At 32.5% G+C, this 11,981-nt stretch overlaps 1 protein-coding gene across 2 annotated transcripts in view; it reads left to right on the top strand.

Moving 5' to 3' along the window:
- The first annotated feature begins 5,317 nt into the window (after positions 1-5,317).
- The window catches only part of LOC149264880 (DNA repair protein recA homolog 3, mitochondrial-like), a 143,763-nt gene continuing 137,099 nt past the window's right edge, over positions 5,318-11,981 (top strand). Inside the window, exon 1 of one of the 2 annotated variants that reach the window (XM_089429027.1) lies at positions 5,318-5,757. In XM_089429027.1, coding sequence (XP_089285153.1) covers positions 5,596-5,757 — 162 coding nt within the window. In that variant the 5' untranslated portion in view covers positions 5,318-5,595. The remainder of the gene's footprint in view (positions 5,758-11,981) is intronic. The other variant, XM_089429024.1, reaches the window with a different exon arrangement.

The following is an 11,981-nucleotide window of genomic DNA, read 5'->3' as shown; positions in this document are numbered from 1 at the left end:
AATTTCATTTTCTTGAACATCCATCTAGGATATATGTTCTCTCATTATTACTATCAACGTCATGTTTTCATCAAGATACCAATCACTTTTCAATAATCATTTCTTGTTATTTCTATTAGGAAGTTGACCATTTACATCATAGGTATACTCATCTAAGTACATCGTTAAATTTCAAATGAGTCTCCTCACCTTGAGCCTTAATCTCTCGTCAAATATTCTTCCTTCCCCAAGGACATTTGTGAAATTCATTGTTAAGATATTACCAATTGTACAATCATTCTTTAAATCATCAATATTGAATTAAAATTCCATGATCACTATACATATTTTTTGTATCTGTTCTTATACCCTTCTACGTAATGACATTCAAAAGTTAGGTCATCAATGTCTATGTTGTTGTCATGCTTAATCCACCAAAATGTTTCAAATGGTTAGTGTGCTTGGAAATAGCTTCTTTCAACAACAATATCCTAAACTTGATGTGCTACTCCATATCAAGTCTCTAAGCCACAACTTATCATAAAATTCATCTTCTTTCTTAATGGTATACAATTTTTATCCTTTAATATTTCCTATAGACGTTTTCTTAGTCTATCACTTGTCAACTTACACAAATATGAGTGTTCTAGTTCTTACTTTCTATCTTGGGCATTTGAAATTGTATAGGTCATCACTATGACCCTCACTAACCATCCTCAATCATCATTCACTTGTGATATCAAGAGTGCCAAGCTATTTAATCATGATAATTCCTAAATCCAAAATCTTCCATCATGTTCTAGAGTATGCTATTGCAACTTGTTGATTTTTTTCTTTTCTCAATCACCCTAAGTGTCTATCTAGTACTCTTTTCTATTCATGAACATCATTCCAAGTTGGTCATGGTTCTAAGGGATACCATTTATTGTCATAATTTTTTTTGTAAGTTTCTCCTTTGTCCTTCCTTCTTAGATAACTTCACACTACTATCATTGGACATCCCTCTTAGAAAATTTCCTTCATTTTGTAGAACTCTTATCTCTTGATAATTATTTTTCCAGTATATGAAACATAAATTAAAACATGTTAACATATAAATATGCTAACAAGAGAATCTCCTTCAATCAACCTTGGTTTCCAAAATCATAAAAAATTATTGGTCATTATGAACTACCACATCGTCCTAATAATAACTAAGTTCGCAACATTTTTATGTAAAAAAAAACCCATAAATTATAATAAAAACAAATTCAATATTTCTCATGAAATAACATTCCCAACCAATTTTAAGTTTATAAAGATCAAATTTCATTATAACTTGCTTAATACACAATTACACAAAACCTACTTTAATGTAAATTCTCATCTTTAAATTTCTTAAGTAACTATAATACTTTTAAAATATATACATTATGCCCAAATTAACTTTCCCATACACATTAATATATTAAATTAAATTTTTAAAATTTATGACATAATCTTTGATTTCATAAACAAAAATCATAAAAAAATTATGTATTATCCTCTAACTACCTAAAAACACTAATACAAATCTCCAATAAAATTTTAAAAATATCTTAAATTCCCCGCATTAACCATTCACCCTATTTTAAACGTTCCTATCCTCATTTATTTTCCTTATATAAACCACCTAAATTTTACTATCATATATAAATAGAAAATCTTATTAATTAAATCTTATTAATTTTTATTTCAAAGCTTTCAATGCTGGATGCTTGTGTTTTCTTTTGGTCTGGTATACTCCCCTATAAATTTTTTACCACTTACGTAAAAAATAAGAGAGAATGTGTGAGAATGGTTTGCTCTACCACCCAACGTGATATTAAACGAAAAACTAATTCTTGTATTTTGACCTGCACTCAGCAAAAGAACTGAATTTGGTTGTGCATTTATTGTATAAATTTGGTAACAATCGAATAACGAATAACAACTAGTCACTTAATTGGATAACAAAAATATAGAGAGGTGGAAGAGTTGATTGGAAAGTTTCGGAAATTCTAATTATATTTAGAGAAAATTTGACAAAGATTTTTGTAAATCCAATTTATAATTATTAAATTTTAAAATTTCAGGTGTCTTGCAAATTTTTGATGGTGCTTAATCCATTTCCATCATCAAAAATACGATTTAAACACTATCTTTATAATATTTTTTGAATTGTTTTACCCAACTTCTGATATTTTTGACCGTCTAAACAATTCCTCTAGATTGATAAACTACTCCAAAAATATCATACACCATTATATTTAAAATCATAACGCATACTAAATAATTGAATTTCGTGTAACTTATCTATTAATAAGTTTAAAAATAATACGCATGCTAAATAACTGAATTTCGTAAAACATATCGATTAATAAGTTTAATAATAACTACAATCTATCAACTTGTAGATATAGATTATTGAGTATCTCTACTGGAAGTGAAACCAACTGTTAATAAAATATTAATTCATTCACCAAAATATAATATATAATTATATTAATTGGATTACACTATAGTTAATTAAGCATGCAAAGCTAAGATACTCCTTGTGATTAGAGGCATGGGTCAATAAAGCATTACATTGTATTGAAAAAATAAATAAAAAAGAGACCGAAGTTTTAGATTATAAATCTTTTGGTAATTGTTTATCAAAGTTCTAAATTATATGGTAGATTTTCAATATTTTTGAGACTCTTAATATATTTTATAGGGAAAATAAATAATAATAATGTTTAATTTTTATAATATAATTATTATGTATAATTATTTGATGTCTATTTTAAATTAAAAGTAACTAATTATATAGTTTTTTAATTAGCTTAAAAATGCACGAAATATGTCTTGTATGTCTTGATAAGGTTTTTATTTTGGATGAAGCAATTTTCGTAAAAATAAGTAGGTTTTTTTTCCTTATAAAAAAAATTTAATAAAACAAAAGATCTATGTGATGTTATTGATGTTATTTTTTATGATATTATGATACTATTTCTAATACATGAGATAGATTAATGGTCACCTTCTAAGAGTTGGATTAAACACAAAATATAAAATTTAGATATTAGATCATTTTTTTTTTGTGATTTCTACATTAAAATGTCTATAGGCCCTAAGGGTTGAGCCTAAACTCTCATACTATATGTAACAACTCCGAATTAAAACATGCAACTAACTAGATTAATTATGTGATTTACAATCAACACATTTCTATTCAACTAATTAGCATAGAATTTTTGAGAAATAGGAGCAAAGACAATTACCTGTAGCGATGATATTCCTTACTTGTAATTTCGGAGTTGAACACTATTTGAATCTCTTTAACTGCAACAAAGTTTTGGGGAGGACTCTCCACCAAACCGTAGGATCAGTTGCATATAATTTTTCTACAACTAGCCACGCTTGAGCCCTCAATCAACCTACTACTGCTAGGAAATCCTTTGTCTCACAACACTTTTCTCCCAAGAGAATTGATGATGGAATGATCTCTCGTCTTTCTCATCATCTATTAAATAGATCAAATATTGGAAAGAGAACCGCATGCACACACTTCATATGTGAACATGCAATTTTTATTTCTTTATTTTAAGTTTAACTTAATTTAATAATTCTCTTAATATACTTTTTTATTTTATTAATTTTTACTTTTTGATAACTTTACTTATTTTTATAGTTCTCTTAATTTAACTATTTTTTATTTTATTTTATTTTTGTTAACTTTACTTATTTTTATTTAGAACTCTAGTATTGTTTTTTTTTTCTAGGCTAAGACTAAACTAAGTACCCACGGGGAATTGAACCAGTGACCTATCGCAAAGAGTGCCTTAACAGCGCACCCATTCACCGTCAATCCAAAGCCTCGTGGGCAGAACTCTAGTATTGTTAATTATTATTATTATTATATTATATTTATTATTTATTCACTGTTATTATCTTTTTTATTGTTTATCATTTATTTTCTTATATTTTAATATTATATTATATTATTTATTATTATTAAAGAACATTACAATAAATATATATATACATATACATATTATTTTAACTAAATATTAATAATAGTTAATATTTTATTATATATATATTTTTTTAAAAGGGAGGGGCTAGTTCCCAGAAGAAGCGATATTGGGCCCTCTTTTTTGTACATATATACATATCAGTCAAGCTGACAACTGTCACATCCAATCCATCACATCAACCGGAATACATTTGCAATGGAACAACATAGACTGCAGCGCAACAACACAATGGAGGATCGAACGCGGGCACGGTGCGAGTTAGCCGACTACCCCGACCGCTGAGCCGTGCACTGATGTGCAAGTTAATTTTTTACTCTATATGTTACTGTAATTATTTTTAATCCCCTTCCCGTGTTATTTCATTTCTATGCATTTACTTCAACACGTTATAATTTATTAAGGAATTTAGACTTCTGTGATCCATAACATTGTTTAGATAATCTTCGGCAAAATCACATAATCAATCTTTTGTCGACGCGTTTCGAACCAACCAGTGTGGTTAATCGTCAGGACATCTAAACACGTTATAATTTCTTTTTAAATATATATATATATATAATTTCTTGGTTATAATTCTCTTTTATAATATTATATATATATATATATAATTCAATTTAATTATTAATTATTCTGCTTTAAACACATTTACTAATTTTCCCGTTTATTAATAGTTTTTATATTTTAATATATATACATGTATATTATTTTAAATTACAAATTATTAATATTTTATTGATTATTATTATTAATTAAATTATTGATTATTATTATTAATTTAAATAATTTTAATTATGTTTTTATTTTTTTTCCAATTCTAAAATATCTATATTAAATTAATCTCGTGTAATGTATAATTATACTTTTTTTTATGAAAACATATTTGGGAGATAATCACATCAAAATTATATTTTTTTTATTTTTTATAAACATATATTTGGGAGATAATCACTTCAAAATTCATTTCATAATTAATTATATATATATATATTTTTTAATTGAGACTAATTTTTTTTGGTAGGTAAGTAGCCATAGGAGATTTGAACCAATGACCTTTTGCAAAGAGTGCCTGAACAATACACCCATTCACCATCAATCCAAAGTCCCTTGAGCAAAACTAAATAATTATGATATATTTAGGATATAGATTTATATTATTTAATTTCTTTTTAATTAATTAATTTTTAGACTTAATAATTTTGATTCAATTAAAAAAACACTAATAAAATAGATTAAATACACTAATCGTTACAATGGAAATAGATTAAATACATTTATCGTTAAAATGGAAGTCATGGGATAAATCCAAATCCGAGTTTGTGGCATATTTGCATTTCTGAACTTCGTTCTACATTTAAAACCTAATTCCACGTCAGATCATCGAAAACATTTGCATGTAATAATTTAATTGATCTTGCTTCATATATGATGAGCCTTTTTGGTAGCTTGGCGCCGTAACACAGGAAGCCGCTGCTCTGCAAGCAGTAGTATGCACAGCAAGGTCTGCTTAACTGAAAACAGAGCGCTGAGCTTGAGGAAACCCTCAAGCATTGCTGAGGCCACCGTTTATCTAAATAGCGCAACATAGGGCTTCAGAAAAATGGCAATTGCACAAGCATTCAGAGGCCGTGTCTTGCAAGCTGCCCGTTTGCTCCGCCGCAACATTCTGCCGGAGGATAAAAGCTTTGGAGCCGCTGCTTCTCCTAGACGAGCTCTTAGCCTGCTCTCATCAAATGCCTTCATCTCTTTCTCTGTTGAACGGGTACGATTTCCTCTCTTCTGACCTTGTCAAAATACAGAGGATTCAGTAAGCTTTTCTTGGGAATTTTTCTATGACAACTTTCTTGTAAATTCTTCTACGACAGCTTGTTCAGGGTTTTCGATAAGTACCGTAAAAAGTTATTTGACCTTGCATGGCAGCATGAAAGGCGTTGTAAAGTTGCTATCATCTTTTCTTGTTTTTATTTTGGAAGTTATTCCCCAGACTAGCAAGTACTGGGGTTTATGCTCAGGGTTAGGAGTGAAGCATAGGCTATGATTTCACAAGGTTATTGCCGTTTTAACCCTTTAAAATCCGAGTCAGTCAGAAAAGTAATGTTATCAAATCACATTCGCAAGTTGCAGTGTTGGCATGATACTTAATCTTATTATCCCTGTCTTCCAGGGTGAGAGACGGACCTTGTTCCGAAAGGTTGAATGGTGAGTTGTCTTTGCCCGGAGTCAAGACACAGTGACTGGGCACCAGGATGGAAACACTGCAAGAGTTTTGTCATCGTTTCTTTTGTTCTTTTGTGCATCTTATATACACTGGATGGTTGATGTGGAGGCACCCTCTAGGTCTTTTTTCCATTAATTAAAGCACAAACTTAAATATGAAAGGGTTATTAACCTTTTCATCCTGAATGATAGTCTTCTATGGGATGAGTTGGCAATCACAACCCGCCTGACATGTAGCTACTAGTAAATCTCTTGGGTCTATGACTTGTCTTCCTCTCCATAAATCAGGTCAGAACTTTGAACCTGATCTCTCAGTTTTTGCAGATTTCACATCACTTCGATCACCAATTGAGCTGCCCCTAGGATTGTTTTAAATGATATTTATTTCAAGAGGGCTGGACCTTTTTCCAGATGCGTACATGGAGCTTGTAAATTTTTTGGTCTCTCATAGGTTGTTCATAAGAAGACGTTTCTTTTTAGGGGGCTTGAGTTGGATACGTTAGAAACATTCACGTGGGATCTCAAAAAGAGGGCCTAATGGTTTGTATAGGGGATTCTATGAAAATGTGCAAAGAAGTGATTCAAAGTGGTGGGGTGGGGCAGTTGGTAAACTTATCCCTTTAAGGGTCAAAGGGGATTTGGTCGAAGGTTGGCATCCAACCACTTTTAATGTTTTCGGCAAAATCCTAGCCAAATCTCTGGCTAATAGGATAATGCTTTTGGTTGCTTGGATAGTACACTAGGAGTAGACAAGTTTTGTTAAGGGTTTATTTATTCTTGATATTCTTATAACTATTTAGGTGGGGCTTGACTTCATGCAAGAGTCTAGCTAGTAGTTTCCCTTTATGAAAAGTAAATTTGATAAATTATATGACATGTCACATAATTGAATGGGGCTTCACCCTTAACAAGTTGGACTAGCTAGGGTTTATCTCTTTTTATTAGGTGTCTGAGCCGTCCTCCTTTTCGGGATTTTTCTATTAGAGTTTAATGTAAATGGTTTGCTATCATACTCTTTTCAATTGTTATGCATCCTTTAGACAAGGATGCCCTCATGCCCCTTATCTTTATGTTATTGCAATCAATGCTCTAGGTGATTCGATGAATGTTGCAGGGTTAGAAGGGATCAAAGATATACCAATGCTTAGTGGTTGCTAATTTCACAATGTCTAATTTGTAAATGATTCATCTTAAACACTTGATTGACTCAATAATCTATGGGGTGCACTCTTTGTTGTTTGGATGGAGAGTTCATTTGGTATTTGGGAATCCGATTTGTTGTGCAGGTTTCTCTCTTGGATTAAGGGAGGTGGATCATGTACAAGTTTGAGAAGAATCTTTAGTCTTGGACTCATAAAGTCCATTCCCTTGTGAGGAACCTTACAATTGTTAATCCGATCTTGGTAGTTAGAGGCATGTGTTATTCTTTTTGAATGTTCTCCTTTCAAGCAATGTACAAATAATTACATTCTCGAAGATTTTTTTTTGGGGCAAGGGACAAATGAGTTTTCTTTGGTAGCATGGGATTTTTGCACTTTACTAAAAGGGTCTGGGGCTTCTTGACATAAGAGTGCAAGGAACAATTCTTGTTGGTAAATTGGTGGTGCTTTCAGCAGAGAGGATATTGATTGGCAAGTTTTAGTCAATACTGGATTTAACATGATCAACACATTTAGGATATTAAGGGTCCCTTTTAACGGTATGACATAAATAGGAATGCGTAGGCTTGCATGATTTTAGGTTCTACCTTACTTAAGAGAGTGTGCGTTGTTGGACAAGTTGTGTTTGATTTCTTACTTGGTAGTGTGAGGGCCCACATGATCATTGGGATTTGCTATCTTGCATGATTTGGATGTTTCCATCCCCCAATGATTAGGTTGGTATTTTATTTTGATTTTTGGGCAAAATATTGGCATTGATGGTTTATTTTTTTTAAAGTTTTATGAGAACATGATCATTGTCAATGGAATCATTGGCGTGCTCTTTATTAGGCTCAAATATTCATTGATTGGTAGGAATTTGTTTTAAAGAAACTTTGTTACCTTATTTATAAAGATTGTCTTTTCAAAATGTTGATTCACGTGTCAGGTCTGTTTTGGAGGGAATGGAGATGGAGGATTGGGAAGCCCTTTCACTTCTACGTCACCAAGGATATTTATGATATGGCAAGGCACATTGTTGACATTGTCCCTTGGTGGAATCAAAGATGGGGGGTGAAGGATGTTGTGATGTAGTGTTTGAGGATGCATTAGTCTTTAGAAGTGGCATTCTTATTTTAAACACAAAGTTAAGGGGTAGCTTTTTCACTAGCTAGTGTTGGTTGTCAGGAGTAGGCATGAAAAACTTGTGTTATATGTTGCTTGTATCTTGTGTGGCATTGATGAAATTGTTGAGCATGTCTTTTGCAAATGTTAGGCTACGAAGATGTTTTGGGCATGGTTTTAGGCTAAATTTCACTTCTTCACTGCTTTGCTTTTGTGGAAAATGCATCTTTTGGGAGACGCCTGGAGCATGAGAGATAGGTGGAAATCCTTGTAGCACCCAATATGATAGATTACTAATGGTTTTTTATGGAAGCAGAAATGTAAAGATACTTTAGGGAGGACCCCACCCTTTGTTAGCTTAGGGAGCATAAATAGATTTTACAAATGTTGGATTTTCTTATGAGAGTCAAATTTGACAAGTTCCATTGTGATGTGGCGTCCTTTCCCCTGGTGCATAGACTCACATGCTTGACTTTTTGTCCTTTTGGGATGGGATTTTCCTAGTTTCCTTTGGGTTATTTGTCACCTTTTCATTTCACATCTAAGTGGAAAAGCCCTAATCCATAGATGCAATGTTGAGGTAACCTTAGGTGGAGTACCATTGTTCGCTTGGGACAATTCTAATGTCACTTTTGGCCTATTCTCTCAGGGCCAAGGTGGGTATCCTAAGATGTGAATGATTAAAATAACCAAGTCTAGAAGATTTATCAATGAGAACCTTAGACGCAGGATATAAATTTGATTGTTGATGAATATATGATGTGCATATTTACACTTAGGCTACCTCCTCCTTCGAGTTTGGTAACGTTGAAGTTCACAAAAAAGTTGGCACGCGCGCACGCATGCACCAGGAACCTTCTAGAATTAAATTCCTGCTGAACCTAGACCATATTTAAATCGAATTTCAAAATAAATTCTAGCCCAACCTAAACCAAATTTAAATCGAATTTCATGATAAATTTTAGCTGAACCTAAACCAGAACTAGAACTAGATTTAAATTGAATTTCATGATTTTGTTCAATTTTGCATTCAAGTTCGTGTTTGAGTGGATGTTCGATGAACTTGATCGAACAAGTTCGCCCTGCAATGAAATTGGATGAACTTCGAACTTCATTGTTTTTGTTTATCGAACACGGTGACTTAGCACTTAGGAACATCTTTAATGAATTAATCCCAGTTCAAGATATAACTTTGCAAAGTGAAAATGATTCAACACATAAAGGATGTCAAAATGTGATGCTTCATACAAGTAAATCCTAGCGTTAAGGAACTGAAGCATACATTAACTAGATTCAATTAAAGCTAAGCTATTTTGTAAGTGTATGGATCTATAAATTAAATATGGTTCATGGTATTTTTGAAAGGAATATCTAGGCTTAAACAAGTGGTGAAAAGCACTTATTAAAGTTTATTTAAAATATACAAACTGAATGCTCAATAGGTAATTTAAGAATTTGATTTGTAATGTTGAAATATAATTACTAATTTCCAGACCTGTTAAATGTAAATAGCCCAAGTGAATGATGTAAAAGTGAAGAAGAACTTGGGCCTAATCACAATTATGATTTTATGAATAAACCTTGAATAATTTCTAGAATGGTGATGTAATAAAATTAAGTCTAATAAAATAAGCAAAAGCCTTCAAATTTCCACTAATCCTCCTAAAAAGATATTCAACAAAGCTCCAGGAGGAGATGCTCCTTAAGTAGGAGGAAAGAAACAATATCCTCCAACAACTAACTAACAATACATAAAATAAGAAATGGTGGTCAATTTGCATGTACAAGTCTCCAATAAAGATGCTTCATGAAGGTAGGATGTCTCCATCAAAAGGGAACAACAAGAAGTTAAAGCTCCAACATCTAGCGTCTAAGTGTAGCATTCCCATAACAATGATCCTAAAAAAATGCAATGGACCCCTAGATCCAGGGTTCGAAACCTTGTAGATTTCCTATAGTGTGGGACATGTGGCCTCTCCAAGGTGAGATATCTCATTAATAAACAAGAAGGGGCATGCGGCCTCTCCAAGGTGAGATATCTCATTAATAAACAAGAAAAGGTTTGCAATGAAACTTCCAAAGTCAGAGTGCTCCATCAATGATCATGAGTAAGTAATTAACAAGTCCTCAAGAGTGGATGTCCTCAACAATAATGCATAGATATAAGTACAAGCAACCTAGGTGGATGTTTCCTCAAAGTAGGGTTTGAATCAAGTGAAACCTCCCATGATAACATGCATGAGACATCCAAGAGAAACATTCCATCAAATAAGGCATGGAAGAGTGCAAAGTGGCCTTAAATGGTGGATGTTTTCCTCAAATCAAGTGTCAAGCAAGTGGATCAATGAAATAAGTCCTCAAGTCTACGAGGAACACGTGAAATGTTATCAATGCTCAACCCCTCCATGAAACAAGGGGTGTTCCCTCGTCAACTAATAAGATAAGACCATACAACATGTGTACAAGATACCCCTCCAAAGTTGGAACATCTTTATCCATAAAGCATGAGACGGTGTGCGAGGTGATAGATACATACAAGCATGTGCCAAATCATCCAATTAGCGTGCCAACTCATGAAGAAAGGGGAGCAACCTCACCATTCAAGCCATAGAGCAATGTCAAGTGTGCATATGCCTTCATATATGAGGCAAAGAAGGTGATGCTCCACAAATGATTGTGATCATAAGTGACCTATCCATGTTTGAATACCATCCATAAGATATAAGGCCTTGGAGAAAAAGGGGCTCCAACCATGATCACACCCCACTCATCCAAGTAATAAACTGCATGCAAAAGAGAGGGGGTGTATGCCAAGTGCTCTATACCATGATGAAGCCAACAAATAAGTATACCAATGCAATATTATCTTAGCCCAAAAGTGTTAGGGCGTTCTTCCCATAGTCACATACCAACATGTATCATCAACCATCCATTGGTCACAAGGGTTGCATAACCAAGTCCACTAACATGAAAGGAAAGCAATAACCTAGAAAACCCAAATGTTAACATCATTAAGATATCCTTATAAAGTGAAATCCCAACTCTTAGGCCATCAACTTGTAAACTTGTGTTTTTGATAAAAATAATGCGTAGTGAAAAAGTTCACTGGCATAGGCCTCATGCAAAACAAGGAGTAACACTATGTATTGTAATTGTCAATTCTGTCTTGTATTTATTGCTTCTATGAAGTAATATATGCCCAAAGGATTATAGGTCAATACTTTTCAATTTAAGAAATTAGCAATTCTAGAATATGTGAATTTCACCCTACTTACAAAAGTATTGAACTACATTTAATTATTTTTGTAGCTTCTTTTACTAAATAGAGATGTATATTCTAATAGAGTTTATGTTCAAAAAAATAATCAAGAAACTGCATAAGGAATTATGCAACATTAAAAAAAATAACAAGCTTTGACACAAGGAATTATGCAACATGTTAGAAAAAGTAACATGCTTTCACACAAGGAATTATAGGCCAAACCTTTTAGTTCACAAAATACAA

Source organism: Pinus tabuliformis, chromosome 6, assembly GCF_031772625.1.
Source record: "Pinus tabuliformis cultivar Carrire ecotype Pingquan chromosome 6, CPIR1, whole genome shotgun sequence".
Classification (NCBI taxonomy): domain Eukaryota; kingdom Viridiplantae; phylum Streptophyta; class Pinopsida; order Pinales; family Pinaceae; genus Pinus; species Pinus tabuliformis.
This window is presented reverse-complemented; position numbering and strand designations above follow the sequence as displayed.